Source organism: Amblyraja radiata, chromosome 7 (assembly GCF_010909765.2).
Source record: "Amblyraja radiata isolate CabotCenter1 chromosome 7, sAmbRad1.1.pri, whole genome shotgun sequence".
NCBI classification, from domain to species: Eukaryota; Metazoa; Chordata; class Chondrichthyes; order Rajiformes; family Rajidae; genus Amblyraja; species Amblyraja radiata.
Window position 1 is genome coordinate 5,608,328 of NC_045962.1, and position 26,677 is coordinate 5,635,004.

A 26,677-nucleotide genomic window follows, 5' to 3' on the forward strand; every position below is an offset into this window, starting at 1 on the left:
AAATGTATCAGACGCAGTTAATTTGTTTCTATGATTTCTGCTTACACACACCTTGGTGTTTCCTGGTAGACAAAAATGCTGGAGAAACTCAGCGGGTGAGGCAGCATCTATGGAGAGAGGGAAATAGGCAATGTTTCGGGTCAAGACGCTTCTTCAGACCTTGTTTCCTGAATTAGTTTTGTAAAAACAGTTACTTCCTCTCATGATTCTGTACAGTAGTGTGGCTGCAAATGATGACAAAGGTAACACAGGGTGGAGGAGTAGAAATCAACATAAAATCAACTGTGTAAGTACTAGAGCTATAAAGGTCGAGACCCTTCTTCAGACTAAGAGTCAGGGGAAAGGGAGACTCAGAGATATGGAAGGGTAAGGTGTGATACTGAGAGATCAAAGGGGACGAAATCAAGGAAAATGTAGAATGTTAGGCAGGGGAAACAGACAACGAAGTATACAAAGATAAAATTTAATCAGGATAGTCAGACTGGTTGGAGAACTAGAATTACTCCAGTATTTTGTGTCTATATTGGACATGGTGTTGGGAAATGAGCCGGGCCAGGTGACTGTTTCAATGGAAGAGTATTTTGGGAAAACTGATCACAACTTCATAGCGTTTAAGGCAGTTATGAATAAGGATATGTATGGGCCTTGAATGAAGGTACTGAATTACTGCGTTATTAGGTGGAAGCTAAGGAGTGTAAATTGGGAGCAGTTGTTATTGGATAAGTCCAATTCTAGTATGCCAAGGTAGTTTAAGAGCGAGAAGAAGAGCTGGGTGAAAGATTAGCAAAAGTGTTGTAGAAATGTACAATGGATTCACTATAGTTGTCCTTTCTCATCAATGCTAGACTACTTCACTTGCACATCAAGACAAGTGTGTCAGTTTGACTTGCACGACAGACCTGATTGCTCATGTGACAATGTGAGGTCCGTTGTTTAAGGAACTCACAGTTGGCATAAGAAGTAGAGGCTGCAGGAGGGCACACGGCCAACCCCTCAAGCTGATTCTGCAACATCAACTTTGCCTTTCAATTCCAAAGTATTCATTAGTCTCAGTCATGAATATACCCAATGACTAAATATCCACACTCATATAGGGTGGACAATTATGTTACCTTTGTCCAAAATTTCATTCACTCTTACTACATTCAGATGCATTTGCAGGAAAGGTTTTCTCTCTTTAGATGAGAAGGATGCACAAGATTGTGCAGGTCCATGGTATTACTCATGTCTGAATGTCAGACCATATTATACAGGTATTGATTTCCATCTGATAATGAATAATCACAGATAAGGATCCATGCTGTAAGAGACTGTCTGAAATTCTCTACTGCTAACTAATTATTTGACAACTGGATCAATTACACACAGATTTCTGTTCATATTTCAGAAATTCGAAGGATTTTGTGATTTTACTATAAGAATTCTCGTTGTCAGCCACAAACTGTTCTCTAAAAAGCAATTTCTATCTGTTCTGCAAAGTCAACAAAAAATGTATCAGACGCAGTTTATTTTTTTCTATGATTTTTGCTTACACACGACTTGGTGTTTCCTGGTAGACAAAAATGCTGGAGAAACTCAGCGGGTGAGGCAGCATCTATGGAGGGAGGGAAATAGGCAATGTTTCGGGTCGAGACCCTTCTTCAGACCCTGTTTCCTGAATTAATTTTGTAAAAACAGTTACTTCCTCTCATGATTCTGTACAGTAGTGTGGCTGCAAATGATGACAAAGGTAACACAGGGTGGAGGAGTAGAAATCAACATAAAATCAACTGTGTAAGTACTAGAGCTATAAAGGATTAGTTGGTCTTCCTGATTCGTAATCCATCGCAGATGTGTTAATAATATAACAACAGGAAATGCCAGAGTTCTCACAACATTTTCTATACTTTTATTTAAGTGACGACCTGCTGTCTATTTTCATCAGGCAAATCATTTGCCTTTCAAATTTCCAAAAGGAATAATATGCAGTGATATTCCATGTGTATCATTTATTTCTTATTTTCAATCTGATGTCAATGTGCCTTAAACTGATCCTTATTCTTTCCCTTGTCTACTTTTCTATTTACTTTCCTGCAGCCTCTGAAAGAAGTAATGAGAGTAAATCAGTTCCTGCTGCAGAAGGTACCATTTCTGACTTGTATCATGTCCATAATCAAATGTCCGGATGTATTGCTCTCGTTCATAAAGCTTTCAGATTCACGTTGTTTTTAAATTCAGTCACTAATCATTACTTCATGTATTATTGCTTCCTGAAGACCAAATGAATTTGTATTACACGCCAAGTATAAAATTGACCTCAACTGATATTGTAGTCAACAAGTGAGTGGCATTTTACTGAGTGGCACAAATTGGATGATGGTGAATGGCCAGCTTATTTTGCAATGCACTCCATGCCCTCTGTCCCAGAATGAAGTAGGCCGCTGATTCACATTAATTAGCTTGGCACCACTGGAGAAGACCCATTTGTTTCCTCCCATTGTGATTTGCAGATTTTTGCATTTGAAGGATGGACTGTACCTAGGATATATTTAAACAAACATTTTAGCAAAAAAAATCGAATATGGATTCTTGAAGCAAAGAAGTATTGACTTTTGCTGTAAAGAAGAGTTAACCATGCATTACACATGATGTTGCAGAGAAAGGAAAGAAGGTCTTTTGTAATAGTTTGATCATGCGAGAAATCCCCAACTGTTTCAGATTTGCACGCACTATTTAGTTCAGCTTGAGTGTAGTCAGGATGGAATCAGATCGATGGTCTCTTGAGTTTGGCCGGAAGGTAGGTTGGAAATCACTGACTGTCTTCCATTTTATTTGAAGGCAGTCTATGGCTCTCAATAATTTGATGTTGACCATGATTTACGAGGATGGTGCCAGGACTCGAGGGTCTGAGCTATAGGGAGAGGTTGAGTAGGCGGGGACTCTATTCCTTGGAGCGCAGGAGGATGAGGGGTGATCTTGTAGAGGTGTATAAGATCATGAGAGGAATCGATCGGGGACATGCACAGAGCCTGTTGCCCAGAGTAGGTGAATCGAGAACCAGAGGACATAGGTTCAAGGTGAAGGGGAAAAGATTCAATAGGAATCTGATGGGTAACTTTTTTCATACAAAGGGTGGTGGCTGTATGGAACAAGCTGCCAGAGGACAGAGGAGGTAGTTGAGGCAGGGACTATTCCAACATTTAAGAAACAGTTAGACAGGTACATGGATAGGACATGTTTGGAGGGATATGGGCCAAGCGCAGGCAGGTGTGACTAGTGTAGCTGGGACATGTTGGCTGGTGTAGGCAGGTTGGGCTGAAGGGCCTGTTTCCACACTGTATCACTGCCCTCACACGTGTCTCCTCAGTACCCCGCAGTTCCGCTCATGCTTCCCCCTCCTCCTAGTTGTGACAGAGATAATGTCCCTCTAGTCCTTACCTTTCACTCCACCAGCCATCGCATACAACACATAATCCTCTGCCACCTCCAACGGGATCCCACCATGAGTCACATCTTCCCACCGTCACCCCTTTCCGCCTTCCGCAGAAACCGTTTCCTCCGCAACTCCCTGGTCAACTTGTTCCTTCCCACCCAAACCACCCCCTCCCCAGGTACCTTCCCCTGCAACCGCAGGAGATGCAACACCTGTCCCTTTACCTCCCCCCCTCGACTCTGTCCAGGGACCCCGACAGTCCTTTCAGATTAGGCAGAGGTTCACTTGCACCTCCTCCAACGTCATCTACTGTATCTGTTGTTCAAGGTGTAGACTCTTATTCATCGGCAACTCCAATCGTATAGATTGGGCGATCGTTTCGCTGAACACTTCACTCAAACCGCCTGGATCTATCTGATCTTCTGGTTGCTGAACCACTTTAATTTCCCTTCCCATTCCCACACTAACCATTCTGTCCTGGGCCTCTTCCACCGTCACAGTTTGGACAATCGCAAACAAGAGGAACAGCACCTCATATTTCACTTGGGCAGCTTACAACCCAGCGGTATGAACATTGATGTCTCTAACATCAAGTAACCCTTGCATCCCCTCTCTCTCCATCCCTCCCCCACCCGTCATACCAGCTTCAAAGTCGTCTTGTTGAATCTCATTGCCACTCGTTTTCACCTAGCAAATAACTAACCTTCATTTTTCCTTCATCATTGTTACATTTTTGCATATTTTTCATTCATTTGTTCTATAGTTCTCTACATCACCATCTATATCTCTCGTTTCCCTTTCCCCTGACTCACAGTCTGAAGAAGGGTCTCGACCCGAAACATCACCTATTCCTTTTTTCCAGAGATGCTCTCTGACCCGCTGAGTTACTCCAGCTTTTTGTGTCTATCCTTGATAAGTGATGATAGACACAAAAAGCTGGAGTAACTCAGCGGAACAGGCAGCATCTCTGGAGAGAGGAATGGGTGACATTTCGGGTTGAGACCCTTCTTCAGACTAAATGATGGTCTTGGCATCATGTTCAGCATCGACATTGTGGGCAAAAGGGCCTGACCTTGTGTTGTACAGTTCTATGTTCAAGTCTGTCATCCTCATCTCCTCCTCTTCCATGTGTGAACACTAATGCAGAACCAAAAAGGCTGAGTAAGATATTCTTAATTGGTTGGTTTATTCGATGTTGTGCTATATATGCTGGACAACTGATGCCCATTTCATGGTAGTTATATTGCAATGTAACTAATACATATTAATACATTTTACATGTCATTTGTGGTTTGCCCTTGTTTTTTCTTAAAGCACAATATAGAATGATGATATGGAATGAGCACCCTTAATGTTCTGTCTTGTGTTTTTGCAGTCAGCAAGTTAAAAATAGATACTTGCATAACTTGTACGTAACTTGCACATAGAAGTAGAACAAGATTGTAATGCAGATAAGATGAGAAGTTTCTCATGTCAGGTGGAATTGAATTCAAGATCCAGCTGTGATTGTGATGAATAAGTTTGTTTTAGTATTGACAACAAATATTGGATAAGGTTTAAGAATTGAGAACATACTAATTTATTAGCTTTATTTTGATATGATGCTAAACCTGAAATGCAATCTTTCATTTTCAAAATTACTTTTCAAACTGAATTTTTACTTTAGGTTGGTTGGAGATACAGCATAGAACTAGGGCCTTTGCCACACCAAGTCCACAGCGCCCTTTCATACTGTGTAGGAATGAACTGCAGATGATGGTTTAAACCGAAGATAGACACAAAATGCTGGAGTAACTCAGCGGAACAGGCAGCATTTCTGGAGAGAAGGGATGTGTGACGTTTCGGGTCGAGACCCTTCTTCAGGCTGACGTTAGGGGAGAGGGAGATACATAGATAAGGAAGTGTAAGGTGTGAAAATAGGACATAGGGAATGTTGCTCAAGGAAAATGTGGAATAGATCATTGTTAGCTGGGAGAAGGTGAGAACAAAGTATACAGTTTCAAAATGTAGTCGGAGATAGTAACACTAGTCAGAGAACTGGGATGGGGAAGGGATGGAGAGAGAGGGAAAGCAAGGATTACATGAAGTTAAAGAAGTTAATATTCATACCGCTGGGGTGTAAGCTGCCCAAGCGAAATATGAGGTGCAGTTCCTCCAATTTGCACTGGCCCTCACTGACAATGGAGCAGGCCCAGGACAGAAAGGTAAGTGTGGGAATGGGAGGGGGAAGTTAAAGTGTTTAGCAACCGAGAGATCAGGCAGGTTTAGATGGACTGAGCGGAGGTGTTCAGCGAAACGATCGATTGGTCTCGCCGATATATAGGAGTCCACACATGGAACAGCAGATACCTCTGCCTCACCTGAAAAGACTGTCGAGGTCCTTGGACAGAATTGAGGGGGAGGTATAGGGACAGGTGTTGCATCTCCTGCGGTGGCAGGGGAAGGTACCTGGGGAGAGGGTGGTTTGGGTGGGAAGGGACGAGTTGACCAGGGAGTTGCGAAGGGAACGGTCTCTGTGGAAAGCGGAAAGTGGTGGAGATGGGAAGATGTGGCAGGTGGTGGGATCCCGTTGGGGGTGGCGAAAATGTTGGAGAATTATGTGCTGTACGCGATGGCTGATGGGATGGAGGTGCGGACTAGGGGGAGTCTATCTCTGTAATGACTGGGGGGAGGGGGAGCAAGAGCGGAGCAGCGGAATATTGAGGAGACCCTAGTGAGGGCCTCATCTATGATGGAAGAGGGGAACACCTGTTCCCTAAAGAATGAAGACATCTCCAATGTCCGATGTCCTGGTATGGAACACTTCAGGATCTCGACCTGAAACGTCACCCATTCCTTCTCTCCAGAGATGCAGCCTGAGTTACTCCATCATAGTGTGTCTATCTTCGCCCTTATGCAAGTTCTACACATTCCATACACATTAGAGGCAGTTTACAGAGGCCAATTAAACTACAAACAATCACATCTTTGGGATGTGGGAGATGACTGGAGCACCCGGTGGAGGAAACACATGCTGTCATAGGGAGATTGTGCAAACTCCACACAGCCAGCCCCTGAGGTCGATATCGAACCTGGCTTCTGGTACTATGAGGCAGCAGCTGTGCCATAGTGCCGCCCATTTATTTTGTGGTTATTACTATTTTTGGTTGTGTTTTCTTTTTGCTTTTCAATGTTTTTTCTGTTTACTTCATCCTATTTCTCCTCTTTTTTGTACATTTGTTGCTCCATTATGTTTGCTCATTTTATTGACTATTTAACCGTAACTCCATACGGTAGCTGTTGGGATCGCTTTCATGCAAGAGCTATAGACGAGTTTCCAGAAATTATACACGGATAAAACATTGATTTATTAGCTTCTTGTTTATGTGTATTTCAGTGTTAAATGTCATAAAATTGATGGGATCGAAAATGCATAATTGATAATATTGCATCTTGGACTTCATGAATACTATCTAGACTAACCGCTATAACCAATGAATGTTAAATGTAAGAAACTGTTTGAATGATAGAAACAGAAATATTGTCAAATTAGGGATTATGCAAAATAGTGGAATTAAGAGAACGAGAGAGCACCAGCACCAGAGACCCGGGTTCAATCCTGACTACGGGTGCTGCCTGTACAGAGTTTGTATGTTCTCCCCGTGACCACGTGGGTTTGCTCCAGGTGCTCTGGTTTCCTCCCACACTCTAAAGACATACAGGTTTGTAGGCTAGTTGGGTTGGTAATTTGTAAAATGTCCCTCGTGTGTGTGTGTGTAGAATTGCGCTAGTGTGCGGGGATCGCTGGTCGGCGCGGATTCGGTGGGCCGAAGGGCCTGTTTCCGTGCTGTATCTTTAAACTAAACTAAAAGAAAGAAATAAAGAATGTTCCTTGAGATAATTGTTTTGATTTGAGAGAAGTTAATGCATAGCATTGAGAGCAGTAGCATAGGTATATTGAACATACAAAATAAAAGAATAGAATCAGTATCCAAATCCATCATAGCAGAACAGAATGGAACATGCATGGGAAGCATCATTGCACTACCTTCATGTAGAGTAAAAGGAATTGACAGAAAAAGAAACAAGGAACATCTGATTTACCTTCTGGGTTACTCCAATGTTAACCCAATCTGGGCAGATTGAGACAACGATATTGAGTAATTACAGCGATTAAGCTTTGCCAGTTAGTCTGCACACATCCCAGAAATGACACAATAAAAATTAGTGGAGTGGTAGTGGAGGGCCTTAAGATCCAAATATTCAAAGCTTCCATTGCCCAAGTGATTCACATACTCTAACTGTTTTTGAACCTCACAATTGCTTTGTATGCTGAAAATTAATACTTTTCCCTCAAGTGTTTATCCAATTCGTTTTCAAAGGCTTGATTCTTTTCTTTTGTCCTTGCAAGCAGTGAATTTCAAACTCCCAACTGCTGTCAAGATAAACATTTTTCCTCGCAACTCCCGTTTATTTTTTACCCAAATGTTTAAATCAGTGCCCCTCTAATTCCCCTATTTCAAGCAGTCAAAGTCTTCTGGAGAGTAAACGATCTAATATATTTTTAAGTCTTCCTTTCATCTTAAATCTTCTAATGGTCAAAGGGGTTTTATTCTGCTGCATTCTTCCAGTAATTATATGTGTACCAATCTTCGAACTTTTCCATTTTTGAGCTCTATTTTGGTTGCCAATTTTTCTTTCCACTTTAACCAGTTAATTCATTGAAATTTAGAAGACAAAGACAATTTTTAGTTGCAACGAAGTAAACAGCTAATAGCACAATAAAAGAAGCCACAAAGTGCTGGAGTAACTCAACGGGTCAGGCAGCATCTCCAAAGAACATGGATATGTAATGTTTTGGGTTGGGACCCTTCTTCAGACTGATTGGGGTGTGATGGGTGGGGGAGAGGGAGAGGGAGAGGGAGAGAGAGAGAGTCGGACAAAGTCTGGCAAGTGATAGGTGGATACGGGTGAAGGTGATTTTTGATGGGCAAATGGTTGGACAAAGGCCAGAGATGGAAAGAGAAAAAGAGAAAAAGTGTGGAATAAATATAGCAGAATTTAGAGATACAGTGTGGAAACTGATCCTTCCATCCATGAAGTCCATGCCAACCACCTGCATATTAATTCTATGTTATCCCAATTTTGAATCCTGCATACGAGAGGCGATTTACATAAGCTAAGCAACCTACAAACATGCATGTATTTGGCATATAGGAGGAAATTGGAGCCACGGAAAAAATCCGCGAGAACACAGGGAGATTGTGCAAACTCCGCAGAGACAGCACATGGAGTCAGAATCCAACTTGGGTCTCTAGCGCTGTGAGCCAGCAGCTTTACAGCTGCACCACTGTGCCCTCCGTTCGAATTGTGAAGCCAGAGGAAGGAATGAGGATGGGGAGGGGAGAAATCAGTGAGAGTACAGGTGGGGCACGGGTAAGAGGAGGGAGAGGGAAAGGTGGGTGAAGATGAAGGTGGGGGTGGGGAGGGGGGAGGTTTAGTTGCCTAAAATTGGAGAATTCAATGTTAATACCGTAGGGTTATTCGCTACCCATATGAGGTGCTCTGTCTCCAGTTTGTCTGTGGCTTCACTCTGGCAATGGAGGAGGCCCAGGAGAGAAAGGTCAGGGTGGGAATGGGAAGAGCAATTAAAATGTTTAACACACAGGAAATGCAGTAGGCCTTAGTGAGCCGAGTGCAAGTGTTTGGCAAAACGGTCCCAAATGTATATTTGGTCTCGCCGATGTAAAGGAGGCCACATTGGAACATTGGGTGCTGTAGATGAGGTTAGAGGAGGCGCACATGAACCTCTGCCTTGACTGGAAGAATTGCTGGGGTCCCTAGATGGACGTGAAGCATAGGTCATAGAACCACACAGTGGGGAAACAAGCTCTTTGGCCCTACCTGCCCATGCCAACCTTCTGCAGAAGTCAGGAAGAGGTGGGGAGGGGAAAATGTGACTGGTGATGGGATCATGTTGGATGTGGTGGCAATGTCGGAGAATGTTGTGTTAGATGTGGAGGCTGGTAGGGTGAAAGGTGAGGACCGGGAGCACTCTGCCTTTGTTCCATCTGGGTGGAGAGGAAGTGAGTGCGGAACTACGAGATAGGGGAAATGTAGGTGAGGGATCCATCAATGACAGCAGGGGGGAAACACGTTTACCAAAGAAAGGAGACATCTTGGATGTCCTGGAATGGAAATCCTCATCTTGGGGGCAGATGCGGCAGAGGTGGAGAAATTGAGAGTAGGGAGTAGCGTCTTAGCAAGAGGCAGAGTGGGAGGAGGCGTAGTCTAGATAACTGGGAGTCAGTGGGCTTGTAGCAGACATCAGTCTGTCCCGTCATGAAGACAGAGATATCAAGAAAGTGGAGAGAGGTGTCAGAGATAGTCAAGTGAATTTGAGGTCAGGATGGAGGTTAGTGGTGGAGTTAATGAAATCACTGAGTTTTGCATGGGTGTAGGAGGCAGCTACAATACAATGTATGTCACACTGTTGTATATCCGTCATGGCAAATAACTTTTCTTACTAACCATTTGATACAAGAAGATTTGGAATCGCATCGTAAAAGGCAAAAAAAAATCCACTTCCATCATGAGTTAAGTTTGAATGATCATAAAGGTGTGAACAATAGTTGTCCACCAAGATGTGTCTTAATACCCCATTTTGATGCAGTTAATATATCTGAACAGTAACATGAAGGGTAGGTCATATTGAGCAAAGCTCCAACTTGGCGACCATACAACGTTCCATTTCAGCAAAGGAACATCGCATCTGTATTCGATTTATCAATGTAGTCAATTGAAATGAATGAAATAATGCTTGCGAATAATAACTCCTAAACTGTTTAACTACCCACATAGTAAAATCACGCAGGATTCAAGCATTAAACATGTATTGTAACAAGATATAAAGCATATTTCTCTGAATACATATTTTGACATCCGTTTTAATTTTGTTTTTCTTTATTTGGGTCATTGTGGTGTTGAGGGTCCGAGTGACAAAATGTAATTTGCTCTCACTGTTTTTGTTCCGTCCATTCAGCAGAAGTGATCTCTGCCAGGATTGTTCAGGAAGTGACTGCTGAGGCAGTAGCTGTGCTCAAAGGAGAGCAAGGAAAGGATACTGCACTGAGAGACCTGCCGAAGCAGCCTTCTGCAGGTAAATCACATTCACAGAATTAGGCCATCAAGTCTACTCTGCCCCGCAGTCATGGCTGGTCTATCTTTGTCTCTCAACCCCATTCTCCTGTCTTTGCCCCATAACCCCTGACATTTATACAAATCAAGAATGTGCCAATTTCTGCCCCAAAAAATATCCATTGACTGACTCCACAGCCTTCTGTGGCAATGAATTGCACAGATTCACCACCCTGTGATTGAAGAAATCCCTCCTCATCTCCTTCCTGAAGGAATGTTCTTTAATTTTGAGGCTGTGACCTCTGGTCCTGGACTCTCCCACTAGTGGCAACACCGTCTCCACATTCACTCTATCCAGGCCTTTCACTATTCGGTAAGTTTCAATTAAGTCCCCCCTCATCTTTCTAAACTCCAGTGAGTACAGGCCCATTGTCTTCAAAAGCTCATCATATGTTAACCCAATCAATTTTGGGATCATTCTCATAAACTTCCTCTGGACCCTTTCCAAAGCCGGCACATGTTTCTGTGCTTAATATTTACCCACCATTCTTCATGCAATCCTAGCGATATATCTCTCAATGTATTTGTAGTTCTTAATGTATCCATGCAAGTCACTGCAACTAGTGCACACTGTAGCAGCTGATGTTACTGCTGCCTCACAGCTCCAGCAACTTGGCTTCAATCCTGACCTCTGATGCTATCTGTATGGGGTTTGCACATTGTTCCAGTGCGGTTTTCCGCTGGTATTCTGGTATCACCCACATCCTAAAGATGTGCTGACATGTTAATTGTCACTGTAAATTACCCCAAGTGAGTAGAGGTTAGAGGTGATATAACATGGTGAGATCATGATGAAGGGAAAATTAGAAAGGAACAGGATTGCTGGCATTGCTTCAATGGAAAAAAATAGCCTCCTCCGCTGTCATAGGTAAATATGGTAATCCTAGCACAGCAAAGTTCACATTCTCACATCTCCTCAACTCCTACAGACACTTACAAGTGGCATAGACAAGAGAGTCTCTTGAGGGAGAGGCTGCTAGCTGACGGACAAGAAGCCTGATGGCCCTGTCCCACTTAGGCGACTGCAGGAGACTCTGCAGTTGCCTCATGGTCGCCACATGTTCGCGGGTGGTTGCCGGGGAGTCGCCTTCATGGTCATGAGGAGTTCCCGCATTCTGGGAACTAGTCGCGGCCTCATTATGGTCGCCGCAAATTTTTCAACATGGTGAAAAATTAGCGGCGACCAGAATGAAGCCGCCATGGAGAGTGGCGAGAATACTCGTGCCGTAGGTGGGTCGCCAGGAGGTTCTAGTGGGTTGCCAGGAGGTCGAAAGTTCTCGTAGGTTGTAGCCGGTGCTGACCGGTGAATTTCATTGGCTCATTAGGAAAAAATATATATGCAGTAGTTTTCAGAACCAAAGATAACCGACCGGTAATGTTAATGTCCGCCGAGCTTCACAGCCGTGTATCTCTGGCTTCTTAAAAGTTGTCTCCACTCCTTCTCCCTCCCTTCTCACCCCTCTCCCCCCTCCTCTTTTAAAGAACTTACCGTACACTGTGCTTTAGCCGTCTTAAATACAACGCCAGCCTTCCTGTTCATTGTCTGTGTCACATTGGCTTTGCACCATGTGAATTTCACTCAGACAGCACTCCCCCCGCTTGCCCTGTCCCCTGCCTGCATAATGGGCTGGTGAAGGAAGAGTTGTGTGTGTGTGTGTGTGTGTGTGTGTGTGTGTGTGTGTGTGTGTGTGTGTGTGTGTGTGTGTGTGTGTGTGTGTGTGTGTGTGTGTGTGTGTGTGTGTGTGTGTGTGTGTGTGTGTGTGTGTGTGTGTGTGTGTGTGTGTGTGTGTGTGCGTTCCACTCTGACAGTCGCCGTTCCAGTTGCCGGTTTTTCAGGCAGCTGCTGGCAACTTGACAGTCGCCGGCAGTCGCCTGAAAAATCGCCTAAGTGGGACAGGCTTTTAACTTTAAGTCCTTTAATTTAAACTCCTTTAACTTTAGAAAGTAAAATGCAATAAGGGACTTCAAAGGTAACTAGTGCCATGAAGGAAGCTGCCAATTTATTATAGATAACGTTGAAATATATATTGAGCTGCTGAGGGAACATTTGTGGTGAAAGGAACAGTTAAGCTTCCAAGTCAAGGATTTCTCAAAACTTCTGGTCAGCTGCTTCCGTGTGCCAATATGTGCACTAGTTGCAGTGACTTGCATGGATACATTAAGAACTTCAAATACATTGAGAGATATATCGCTAGGATAGCATGATGGGTAAATATTAGGCACAGCATTGGTGCATTCCTGCAAAGAGAAAACCTAAGACTTCATTGATGGTAAAAGTGAGATCATGATAAAACAGCAAAATTGGGATTAGGACAAATAGCAGGATGAGAATTAGATTGAATATAAAAAGTGTAAAGAGGGAATTAAGGAAACGGTCAAGAGTGTTTTCGTGTCATATGTCCCAAACAGAACAATGAAATTCTTACTTGCAGCAGCACAACAGAATATGTAAATGTAATATATTTAAATATGACGTGAACAATATAATAAACGAGAAAAAAAAGTTCAGTGTGTGTGTATATATCACCTATTTCTTTTCTCCAGAGATGCTGTCTGACGCGCTGAGTTACTCCAGCTTTTTGTGTCTATCTTGTGCATGTTTGGATACTGTTGTGGAAGACTAGTCAGGGGAGACCAGCAACTGCTGTGTCGGGCCTGGCTCTGAGGCGCTGCGGGGAAGGGGAAGCACAGACAGAGATAGGAAATGTGTTTGTTGGGGGACAGCAAACAAGCTTGCAGGATGGTGTGTTGCCTCCTTCGTGCTAGGGTCAAGGATGCCTTCGAACAGTTGCTGAACATTCTCAAGGGGGAGAACGAGCAGCTGGAAGTAGTTGTGTACATTGGCAGAAAATGACGTAGGTAGGGAAAGGGATGAGGTTCTGCAAAGAGAATATCGGGAGTTAGGCTGAAGATTAGAAAGCAGGACCCTGAGGGTGGTAATCTCTGGAATATTCCCAGTGCCACATGCTAGTGGGTAGAAATAGGAAGACAGGATAGATGATTGCGTGGCTGAGGAGGTGCAGGGGGCAGGGATTCAGATTTTTAGACTATTGAGATCTTTTATGGGGCAGAGGTGACCTGCATCAGAACGGGTGGGGAACCAGTATCTTTGCAGGGAGGTTCACTAGTGCAAGTTGGGAAGGTTTAAATTAGAGAGGCAGGAGTCAGCCATTTAGGGCTGAGATGAGGAAAAACTTCTTCACCCAGAGAGTAGTGAATCTGTGGAATTCTCTGCCAGTGGAGGCCAATTCACTGGATGTTTTCAAGAGAGAGTTAGATTTAGCTCCTAGGGCTAAAGGAATCAAGGGATATGGGGAAAAAAGCAAGAGCGGGTTACTGATCAGCCATGATCATATTGAATGGCGGTGCAGGCTCGATGGGCCGAATGGCCTACTCCTGCACCTATTTTACTATGTTTCTAATTTTCTAAGGTTTAAGATTGTTTTGAATACAGAGAAGACTGGACCTTGCGGGCAGTGGTTAAGTTTGGAAGGGATTGGTAGTATATTTAAGAAGGGAAGTTGAGAAAATGCGGGGAATTATAGGTTGGTGAGCTTCACGTCAATGGTAGGAAAACTATTGAGAGGATTCTTCAGGATAGGATTTATTCCCATTTGGAAGAGAATAGGCTAATTCGAGACAGTCAGCATGGCTTTGTACATGGCAGGTTGTGTCTTACCAACTTGATTGAGTTTTTTGAGGAGGTGACAAAGGTGATTAGTGGTGGATGTTGTCCACATGGATTTTAGTTAGGCATTTGATAAAGTTCCCCATAATAGGCTGATCCCGAAGGTTAATGGGCCTGTCCCACTTACGTGACTTTTTCGGCGACTGCCTGCACTCGTCATAGGTCGTTGCAGGTCGCAGAAAACTTTCAACATGTTGAAAATCCAGCGGCGACCAGAAAGACGCTACGGCTCTTTGGGCGACTGAGGAGACTACTCACGACCATCTAGGCGACACCCTGGCGGCATGTCGCAGAGTGAAGCCTATACGGTCACGAATAGACGCCCAAAGAGTCGTACCTTGTTCTGGTCGCCGCTGGATTTTCAACATGTCGAAAACTTTCGGCGACCTGTAACGACTTATGACGGGTGCCGGCAGTCGCTGAAAAAGTCGCGTAAGTGGGACAGGCCCTTAAGATACACAAGATTAATAGTGACTTTGTTGCGCGAGTTCAGAACTGGCTTGCTGATAGATGAGACGGTTGTAATGGAAGGACAATACATAGGCTGGAGGCCTGTGACCAGTGGAGTTCCGCGGGGATCTGTGCTGGGACCATTGCTGTTTGTAATATAAATAAATGATTTGTATGTAAATGTAGACGGGTTGGTCAATATGTTTTCAAATGACACCAAGATTGAGTCGTGGACTGTGAGGAAGGCTCTCACAATATATAGAATTAGAATTAGAATTAGAATTAGAATTACCTTTATTGTCATTCAGACCTTACGGTCTGAACTAAATTTCGTGCCTGCAGTCATACATACAATAATAAACAACAATAAACACAAATTAACATCCACCACAGTGTATCCTCCAAGCACCTCCTCACTGTGGTGGAGGCAAAAATCTTAGGGCTGCAGTCTCTTCCCTCCTCTTCTCCCTCTGCGCTGAGGCGATTCCCCACCGGGCGATGGCACAAACAGTCCCGCGGCTCACCGAACCCCGCAAACGGGCCGGCTCAAACACCGCGGCCCGGGGTGGTCGAAGCTGCTGCCCTCCAGTCCAGCGAACGCAGCCGCTGGCCCGCGGCTGAACCCCGGACTCAGGTCACCGCCGCCAGAATGCCGTCCCAGCCACCGGAGCACCGTTCCAGCCCCTAGCCGGATCGTCCTCACGTGAGTGCCGTTCCTCCCTCGAGCTGGGCCGCTCCGACGGGAGCGCCATTCCACCCTCGAGCTGGGTCGCTCCGACGGGAGTGCCGTTCCTCCCTCGGGCTGGGCCGCCCCGACGGGAATGCCGTTCCACCCTCGAGCTGGGCCGCTCCGACGGGAGCGCCATTCCACCCTCGAGCTGGGTCGCTCCGACGGGAGTGCCGTTCCTCCCTCGGGCTGGGCCGCCCCGACGGGAATGCCGTTCCACCCTCGAGCTGGGCCGCTCCGACGGGAGCGCCATTCCACCCTCGAGCTGGGCCGCTCTGACGGGAGCGCCATTCCACCCTCGGGCTGGACCGCCCCGACGGGAGCGCCACAGCCCCTCACGGGAGAGTCTCAGCCCCGCGCCAGGCCGCCCTCACGGGAGCGCCGTTCCAGCCCCGAGCCGGACCGCCCTCATGGGAGCGAGCCCAGGCCAAGTCTGACTGGCTCTGCCTCCGGAGTCTCGAGGTCGCCAGCTCCGCCATTAGGCCTCAGCGCAGACGGAGGCTGAGAAGGGGGATACGACAAAAAAGTTGCATTCCCCTGAAGGGAGAGACAGCAAGCCCCGTTTCAACCCCCCACCCCCACCCCCCCCCCCACATAAACACAACCTAAAAACCAAAAACTTAACTAGACAAAACGAAAAAAAACAACACAAAAAAGTAAAAACAAACGGACTGCAGCTATTGAATTTATGTTTCATCTGAGTAAGTGTGAGGTGTTGCATTTTGTGAGGTCAAATGCAAGGAGCTTCACAGCGTTGATGTACAGAGGGATCTTGCGGTCCAAGTCCATAACTACCTGAGAGTGGTAACACAAGTAGATACAGTAGTAAAGAAGGGGTATGGTATGCTTGCTTTTAAAGGTCAGAGCATTAAGGATAAGGGAATCATGATCAGCTTCATAGGACTTTGGAGTATTTTGAGCAGTTCTGGATGCCCTATTACAGGAAGGATGTGGAGGCTCTGGAAAGGGCGTGTAGGTGATTTATGAGAATGATGCCTGGATTACGGAGGATTTGCTACAGGGTGAGGTTGGACAGATTTAGATTGTTTTCTGTGGAATGCCTGAAACCTGATAAAACTATATACAATTATGAAAAGGATAGATAGATAGGGTAGATTGTGAGAATTATTTTTTAGAATGGAAAAATTAAATGCTAAAGGGCATAGATTAATGATGAGAGAGGCAAAGTTTAAAAGAGATGTGCGGGCCATGTTTGTTTACACAGTGGGTAGTGAGTGCCTGGAATGCGCTGCATTCTGGTGGTTGAAACAGATCCATTAGTTTCATTAAAAATACTTTTGGATAGGTATATGGACGTGCATGGAATGGAGGGATATGGATTGTGTGCAGGTGGATAACTGATGGTCTTGGCATCATGTTCAGCACAGACATTGTAGGAAAAAGGGCATGTTTTGTTTAGTTTAGAGATACAGGGCGAAAACAGGCCCTTGGTCCCATGAAGTCTGCACCGAACAGCGAACCCCGCACAATAACACCATCCTACTAGGGACAATTTTTACATTTATATCAAGCCAATTAACCTACAAACCTGTGCGTCTTCGGAGTGTGGGAGGAAACCGAAGATCTCGGAGAAAACCCACAAAGGTCACGGGGAGAACGTACAAACTCCGTACAGTCAGCACTTGTAGCCAGGATTTGGAAAGCCTGCTTAAATGGGTGGATACAATAAAAGGAGATTTAATTTTTAAAAACAGGACTGGTGCATTTGGTTGAAAGATTAAGCAGAGGCTGTTTGTGCTAAATTGTACTATTTTAAAGTAAATGCCAGAAGCAACTCATTAGGAGTGTTTCTCCAAAAATCTTTGAATGTAGTTCAGAACAAAACTATTAATTAGGCACATGAGATCTGGGCTTTATAAAAAGCAGCGTGGAATTCAAAATCAGGAAGCTATGTTAATCCTGCATAAAGCATTAGCAGAGCCCCATCTGGAATATTGTGAATAAATCTGCTCCCCTCTCCTTTAGGACGAATGTGAAAGCTTTGATGAGGGAACAGAAGAGATTAACGGGAGAGCTGAGTAGTTCTTAAAGTAGAAACGATAAGAGAAGTTGTATTAGCGGTTTGTAACGTTACAGGAGATTTAGATGACTGGAGAGAAAGTGTTTGCAGTAGTTTAGGGTGCTAGAAGTCAGATGAGTGGTGAGTGGCCAAACTCTCATCTTGCTTCTACAAGAAGAAGGTACAGGAACCTGAACACAATGATCTTCAGGTTCAAGAACAGCTTCTTCCCAATATCTATGTCTCTTGAACAGTGCACATCACTGACCGCAACTACGATCTACTATGGAATTTGGTTTGGTTGCACAACAGACATCAGTTCTGCACTATTATGGTCTGTTTTACCTGGTATTACTTGTTTTTAATTTATGGTATTATTGATTATTGTATATTTATTTGTGTGCTATTATTTACCGATCATCAGCCATGATCATATTGAATGGCGGTGTAGGCACGAAGAGCCGAATGGCCTACTCCTGCACCTATTTTCTATGTTTCTATTATGTTAATGGGGCTGTAAAGCTGTAAGAAGCATGAATTTCATTGTTCTGTTGCCAGTACAAATGATAATTAAATATCCCTCTAAACGTGTCTGATCCATCTAGTGTTGGACATTTGCACCCTGTGAAAAAGGTTCTGACTGTATACCCTATCTATGCCACTCATAAGTTTATATATTTCTATCGTCTCCCCTCAACCTCGGATATTGCCGAGAAAACAATCAAAGTCTATCCAAAGTCCTATAGAGCTGCATCGCCACCATTAGAGGGATTTAAAAGAGGCGCTGCCTCTAAAAGGCATCAAGGATCCACAGCTCTCACTGCTGCCATTACGAAGAAGTTTGGAGGAGTCTGAAAACTGTGACGTCCAGGGTCAGGAAACAGCTTCTTCCCAACAATCATCAAATTATTGAACACTATGAATTTCAACTAGACTCTGAACTACAAACTATCTTGGTTGCATTAGGGACTTTGTGCTTTGTTCTGTTTGGCACTATGTTGGGTTTTTTATAGATTGAACTTAAAAGTTAATTTATTATGTAATCTATAGAGTACTGTGTTTAAAAAACAGTGGTGCTGCTGCAAATACGAATTTCATTCTTCAGTTTGAAGAAGGGTTTCGGCCCGAAACGTTGCCTATTTCCTTCGCTCCATAGATGCTGCTGCACCCCCTGAGTTTCTCCAGTACTTTTATCTACCTACGAATTTCATTGTTCCGTTTCAGTACCAATAACAATAAAAACACTCTTGACTTTCACTTACCTCTTGTTCCGTGTGCCAGCAATCCGTATCAAGGAGCTGAATGATTTGAAGCAACTTCACTTGACTCTTGTTCTGCCAAAGTTCCATCGCGAGGAATCACAAAATATTGTATTTTGGATTATTGCATTATTGAGTTTATATAAAACTGCTGCATTTTGTTTTTATTTTACTTATAGCTGAAGATATAACAAACTTGCCACCTTCCCCACCACCATCTCCAGCATCAGAACATTGCCTCGTGGAGGAGAAAGGTAGGAACATTGTGTTTTTATCTCTGTTGAAGTTCATAACTTGTCTTGACTAAATACAGATGTTGTAGTTTGCAGGTATGAATAAACAGAAATTGAGGGTGAGAAGAAATTCTAATGCAATTTTAAAAATATGTGTATGTGCCTTTGTTTATTGCCAAATTATGTTCAGCATTTCTTGTTTTCATGAAGTGTTTGGATGTTGTGTGGAGACTGAATAGAGTGTTGGTGCATGAACAACAGCAGTGAATGAAACTGGCCAAGCAGCAATAGTAAAATCTGGCGCATAGAAGACAGAATGATATTTCAGTACTAACAATTTCTCTCAAAGACAGGTTTTTATTTAAGACCCGTAAAGCTTTCTATTGTTATGAGAATGACGTATTAGCAAAACATATTTTGGATTTGCCTAAGATAGACTCAAAAAGCTGTAGTAACTCAGCGGGTCAGACAGCATCTCTGGAGAAAAGGAATAGGTGACGTTTTGGGTTGAGACCATTCTTTGCCCAGCAAGTCCAGTTGCAGTACTGTGAATCTATGGGCAGATGAGGTGGGAGTAGTGCATGTTGCGATTTTATTCTTAGTCGGGGAGGGAGAAAAGAAGGTAAAATACAAATAATTTTATGAGAATTATGATTTTTTTTGCTACATTTTAATCTACAGATTCACATTCTCACTGAAAAAGAAAGATTATTTAATGTTATTAGGTGTTGGTAAAAAACAAATCTAAACAGTAGGTGAAATATTTAGACCATCTGTTTCAGATTTTGGATTTGTCAGCTATGCTGTTAAATTTATTCACCTTTCAAAAAGGGAAGTCAGCATTATAATGTAGTTCTGGGACAATTTGCACTTTAGATGTGAATTTTGAAACAAAAGCAGACAAATGCGAGAGAATCGGGAGCTGATTAGTGTTTTGTGAAGAAAACTAGCTAGATGCTGGTCCTGAATCATGCATTCATGTTCTTCCAATATTATGACCTGGTCAAAATGTTATTGCTCTTAAGTTTCGGCACGGTACATATTTCTTCGCCTGGGTTTTGCTAGAAACCAGACAATATGAACATAACATTTTGCTAGTAATTAAAAGCTTAATCTTTGTCTTCAATGACCATTGCTACTGTTCTTTGAAGAAAACTATGCACATAAAGATGTCGTGATCTCTGTGGAGTGCCATACTCTTTTATTGATATGGCTTGCTGTCCAATGTTAGTCTTATGGGACTTTACCAAATCAGCAACCAGCGATGGTAGCCAATCTTATTCTCACAAATAATAAGTATTATTTTTAGGGTCAGATTGTGAGCTAAGGTAATTTAGGCTTGAAAAGACATGGGACGTATAGACTTTGGTGGTAATATTACTCAATTAACAGCCAGATTACTCGACCATTGATTCGAAGAAGTGACTGCCAATTCCCCATGGGAACTTCAATTCAAGTAATGAATATAATAAATAAATAAATATATTATTAAAAAAAAAAAAAATCTTAGTGACTGTAACTATGAACCTACCACATTGCCATAAAGTCTCATCTGATTAAGGGAAGGAAATTTGTCATTGTGCAGTAATCAATATGTGCCTTCAGACCCATCAAAAAGGTTGATTCTTAACTGCCTCCTCAGTTCAGAGGCAATTAGGGATGGACAATAAGAGGCGGCATTGTTAACAGAATCCATATTCACTGGATTAATAAAATAATTAAAAGTTAACCTTGATTTGATCATAATGAGAATAATTTGTAATTAGTTGAAATTTCCATTATATCACGCATCGGTAGTTGTTACCATACAACGCCAGATACCCGGTTTTGATCCTGACGACAGGTGCTAACTGTACAGAGTTTGTACATTCTCCCCGTGACCTGCGTGTCTTTTCTCCGGGATCTCCGATTTTCTCCCACACTCCATAGATGTACAGGTTTGTAGGTTAATTGTAATTTGTCCCTTATGTGTGTAGGATAGTGTTAATGGAATGGGATTGCTGGTCGGAGGTGAACCGGAGGGTCTGTTTCCGCGCTGTCCTTCTAAACTAAACTAAATCATATCATCAATATTGACTGGGTAACAGTGGTTAAATCTTAAACTTGCCATCTTGGAAGAGCAGATTATCACAAAAGGCAAGTTGAGGGTTTTCACATCTAATGCCCCTGTCCCACTTAGGAAACCTGAACGGAAACCTTTGGAGACTTTGCGCCCCACCCAAGGTTTCCGTGCGGTTCCCGGAGGTTTTTGTCAGTCTCCCTACCTGCTTCCACTACCTGCAACCTCCGGCAACCACCTGCAACCTCCGGGAACCGCACGGAAACCTTGGGTGGGGCGCAAAGTCTCCAGAGGTTTCCGTTCAGGTTTCCAGGTTGCTGGTATTTTCACAGTGTAATCAAAGGAATGTAAAAATAGGGCCAAAAATGTATTTCAACAAAGAAGATTGTGCTGCAATAGCAGTTTACGTAGATAATGCAATATAATATCAGCTTGAGTTCAAGTAACTATAGAAACATCCTAAGGTTAGTATTTGTTTAAAACCTTTTAACCATCTGATTGTCTTTTAAATATATATATATATATGCAAACTTTCAAGTGTGGGAACAGCACTTGAAACATTTATGGGAACATTTATGTCAGACAGTACATGCTTCTTGGTCAGTTTCATCACAGTAAGTAGCTGATTTATTTTGCTTTGGACATGTGTCTGTTTGTCAAATTACCACTGTGTCTATTTGTAGATTTAATGATTGAGGTTAAGCAAAAACCTCTCCAAAGGTGTTCAAGCTATCAGCCTGCCATCACTCAGGAGAAGCGCAAACTCCTAGCCCCTTCCATTTCTGTTTCTGCTCATGAGGAAGAGCCTTACAATTCTGATGAGGAGTACTATGAGCATCCTTTATTCAGTTCACAGTGGACTACTGCTAGTACACTCCCCAGTGCCTCCATACAACAGGCAGATGATGTGTTGTGTAGTCAGGACAAAGGTGAACCCAGCATGGTTCCTTCTATCTTATTACCCTCTTCCTCTTGTTCCGTCTTGCATGTATTCACCAGTCCGGTTGTTTTACTCACATGGAAGCAAAGTCCCTTGTGCAAGTAGATGATAACAGTTGGTAAGCAAACAAGCAAGTTTATTTATAAAGCACATTTCAGCAATAAGGCAATTCAAAGTGCTTTACACAAAGCTTCAAAAACCAATCAAAAACAATTAAAAACAGTCATTAAGAAGAATAGAAAATAAAAACAAGCTAAAATAGAATGACAAGTATAAAATACAAGAATAAAAGTTACAGTGCAGTGTAAGAAGTGAATAATTATTTAATTAAATTAAAGTTAGCGTCAAACAGTAAAATCTTCAGCCCCGATTTAAAAGAACTGAGAGTTGGAGCGGACCTGCATTTTCTGGAAGTTTGTTCCATATATGTGGTGCATAAAAACTAAACGCTGCTTCTCCATGTTTAGTTCTGACTCTGGGGACAGAAAGCAGACGTGTCCCAGACGAGCTCAGAGGTCTGGATGGTTCATCGTGTAGCAGAAGATCAGAAATGTATTTTGGTCCCGAGACCATTCAGTGCTTTATAAACCAACAGTAATAATATTGGTATGGAGTGACTAATTAATTTTCAAGCAGCACCATGACTAATCCCTATAACTTCATTATTGCCTGGTAAGGAATTGCTACATTTATCTATTCAAGGCCATCTTTTCTCATCTCAAGGATATCCTCAGTGGTATCACCCAAAAGCACAGCTTCAGTTTTTTTGCAAGCTGTTCATGTCCATCTCCATCTCCATCTCAACAACTTCTCTTGACAAATTCACGGAATGATCTTCTGATATACAGCATCAGATGACAGAACGTTTGTCTAACATTGATGACACTGATCACATTGTCTTTAAACTGCATCTGTTTCCCGTCATAAAATCTCTCCTTTTCTGAGTGTTGGAAAATGAACCAGTTTCAGCTTTTTAACTTTGACTTTGAGCTTGGTAGTTCTGCTACAAGGCAAATTTCAACAACACAAATTGGATATATTATCAGTTATGGATTAGGGAAAATTATTTGAATTATGTAGGCAAATTGATTATACAATGAGATAGATGGTAGCTCAAGACTGCTCTTTAGTTGTTGATAGGATGGTTCAGTTGTTTGATATCAGCTATGAAAAAACTGTCCCTGAATTTTGAGGTGTGTGTTTTCTCACTTCTGTACCTCTTGCCTGATTTTGAAATTGAAAAAAATCTTTACTTTGAAAATCCTGTGGGAAAAATAACTTTGCGATTGCTAGTCCGAAACTCTCTAGCCCATAAACCCTTTACCCCCATTGACATTGTATTGGAGCCTACCAGGGAGAAGGCAATTCTGGATTTAGTGTTGTGTAATGAATTGGATTTGATAAGGGAACTTAAGGTTAAGGAGCCATTAGGTGGTAGTGACCATAATATGGTAAGTTTTAATCTACAATTTGAGAGGGACAAGGGTAAATCGGAGGTGTCAGTGTTACAGTTGAACAAAGGGGACTATGGAGCCATGAGGGAGGAGCTGGCCAAAGTTGACTGGAAACATACCGTAGCAGGGATGACGGTGGAACAACAATGGCAGGAATTTCTGGGAATAATACAGAAGGTGCAGTATCAGTTCATTTCAAAACGGAAGAAAGATTCCAAGGGGAGTAAGAGGCGACCATGGCTGACAAGGGAAGTCAGGGACAGTATATAAAAAAATAAACGAGAAGAAGTACAACGTAGCAAAGGTGAGCGGGAAGCAAGAGGATTGGGTAATGTTTAAAGAGCAACAGAAGATAACTAAAAAGGCAATACGGGGAGAAAAGATGAGGCACGAAGGCAAGCTAGCCAAGAATATAAAATGGATAGTAAAAGCTTCTTTAGGTATGTGAAGAAGAATAAAATAGTTAAGACCAAAGTTGGACCCTTTAACACAAGATTTCTTAGAAAAGCAAATACAGGCAATTGCTGATTTTCCGGCACCCTCGGTTCCAGAGCCTTTCTGGATAAATCATTTTTTTGGACCAACAGAGGTCACGTGATAACGATACGACAATACCTTGGCCCACTAATGACTCCCCTCCCGTGTCTCTAAAACACCACGGAGTGGCAGAAACGTCAATAAAACAAATATAGAATCACAGTAAATTGTGAATGGAATGAGCTGCCGACCCATCCCCGGCTCCCACTGTCTCCCCCGGCCGTTTACAGTCCCGGCTTCCCATTCCACTCACGACTCACATGTTGCACCAGCGAGCCCTTCTTCACCCACCGCATGGTCCGGTGACACGGCTGTTGTTGCGGCTCACGTTGTAGCCCTTGGGGACAGCTCTTTTGTTCAGGCCGACACCCCCTCCTCCGCCCGCCCCCCCCTTCCACAGCTCCCTCGTTATCACTGCTCCCTCCTCAACCCCCGCTCCCTCCTCACCCCTCTGCCCCCTCCTTATCTCAACCCTCCTCCCTCCATTTGCTATATCCGAAATCTGCTATGGGGGCATTAAAACAAGGGTCTACTGTGTTGTCTTTGCGAAACACTTAGGAGAGAAGATCGAGAGCAGAGTTGAACAGGGATTTTGGGAAGACGCCTTTTAAAAGAGACCAGTGAATGAGAGATGGCTTGACAGGAAGATTAGGGTTCCAGAGGGTAGGAGCAACATTGAACAGAATGGTGGGAGGAGAGGTTGTGGACCGCTGCGTCGGGACCAGGTAGAGTTGAAGCACAAAAAGCTTCAACATTGACCCAGCAAAGGTAGAATTAGACAAGGTCACAGAGGGATTTCAACGTTTAGATGTAAACACGATGGAGGGACACGACCGGAAAGAGCGCTCACCACTCGCAATGCCTCCTGTGGCCGCTCAGGGAATTTCAACTGAGCCATCAACCGGCTTTAGACCTTTTTATTTTAAACTGCTGCCTCAACTTCTCCACTCCGCTTTCTCACTCTAAACTCCCCCCTCCCCCCCCCCCCCCCCCCCCCCCTTGAACGTACAGCCCTCCACTCACTCTGCAACAACCCAGACTGGGTGATCAAACCTGCCGACAAGGGAGGTGCTGTGATAGTCTGGCGCGTTGATCTTTACAAGTCTGAGGCCAGTCGCCAACTCTCAGACACTTCCTCCTACTTAACCTTGGACCATGACCCCACAGACGAGCACCAGGCCATTATCTCAAACACTATAACTTGCTTCATCACTTCTGGCTCCCTGCCCTCCCAAGCTTCCAACCTCATCGTTCTCCAGCCCTGCACGGCCCGATTTTACCTTCTCCCCAAAATCCACAAACCTGACTGTCCTGGCAGACCCATTGTTTCTGCTTGTTCGTGTCCACTGAACCTATTTCCACATACCTCAACTCCATCATATCCCCCCTGGTTAAATCCCTCCCTACCTATGTCCAAGACACCTCACATGCTCTTCGTCTACTCCATGACTTCCGTTTTCCAGGCCCCCATTCCCTCATCTTCACCATGGACGTCCAGTCACGCTACACCTCCATCCCCCACCAGGAGGGTCTTAAAGCCCTACCTTTCTTCCTCGACCACAGAACCAACCAATCCCCGTCTACCGATACCGAGCTGGTCCTTACCCTTAACAACTTTTCGTTTGACTCCTCCCATTTCCTCCAAATCCAAGGGGTAGCTATGGGCACGGGCATGGGCCCTAGCTATGCCTGCCTCTTTGTAGGGTACGTCAAACAATCCTTGTTCGAGGCGTACTATGGCCCTATCCCTGACCTCTGCTACACCAACGACTGCATTGGTGCTACCTCCTGCACTCATGCAGAACTCACTGACTTCATCCATTTCACCACTAACTTCCATCCAGCATTCAAATTCACCTGGACCATTTCCGACATTTCCCTACCGTTTCTAGACCTGTCTATCTCCATCGCAGGTAACAGACTTCTGACCGACATCTACTATAAACCCACTGACACCCATGGCTATCTGGACTACACTTCTTCCCACCCTGCTTCCTGTAAGGACTCCATCCCCTACTCCCAATTCCTCGGTCTACGCCGCATCTGCACCCAGAATGAGGTGTTCCACACCAGGGCATCGGAGATGTCCTCATTCTTCAAGGAACAGGGGCTCCCCTCTACTACCATAGATGAGGCCCTCACCAGGATCTCTTCTATACCCCGTAACACTGCTCTCACCCCCCATCCCCCCCACTCTTAACAAAGGCAGAGTCCCCCTAGTCCTCACCTTCCACCCAACCAGCCGTCACATACAACAGATAATCCTCTGACATTTTCACCACCTCCAACGGGATCCCACCACTGGCCACATCTTCCCATCTCCTCCCCTCCGTAACCCCTTGGTCAATTCTTCCCTTCCCACCCAAACCACCCCCTATCCTGGCACTTTCCCTTGCAACCACAGGAAATGCTACACTTATCGCTTTACCTCTCCCCTTGACCATTCAAGGACCCAAGCAGTCTTTCCAGGTGCGGCAGAGGTTCACATGCACCTCCTCCAACCTCATCTATTGCATCCGTTGCTCTAGGTGTCAGCTGCTCTACATTGGTGAGACCAAGCGTAGGCTTGACAATCGCTTCGCCCAACACCTCCGCTCGGTTCGCAATAACCAACCTGATCTCCCGGTGGCTCAGCACTTGAACTCCCCCTCCCATTCCGAATCCGACCTTTCTGTCCTGAGCCTCCTCCATGGCCAGAGTGAGTCCCACCGTAAATTGGAGG

General features: G+C 44.0%; 1 protein-coding gene across 9 annotated transcripts in view; it reads left to right on the top strand.

The window, feature by feature from the left end:
- Positions 1-26,677, top strand: part of map2 (microtubule associated protein 2) — a 294,566-nt gene that overhangs the window by 222,897 nt on the left and 44,992 nt on the right. For 6 of the 9 annotated variants that reach the window (XR_004412492.1, XM_033023599.1, XM_033023607.1 and 3 more), the window contains 3 exons: positions 2,077-2,121; positions 10,434-10,550; positions 18,912-18,986. Coding sequence is in view for 8 of the 9 variants with exons in the window: in XM_033023599.1 (XP_032879490.1) it covers positions 2,077-2,121; positions 10,434-10,550; positions 18,912-18,986 (237 nt within the window). In the remaining variant the exon portion in view is untranslated. The remainder of the gene's footprint in view (positions 1-2,076; positions 2,122-10,433; positions 10,551-18,911; positions 18,987-26,677) is intronic. The other 3 variants (XM_033023604.1, XM_033023605.1, XM_033023606.1) reach the window with 3 other exon arrangements.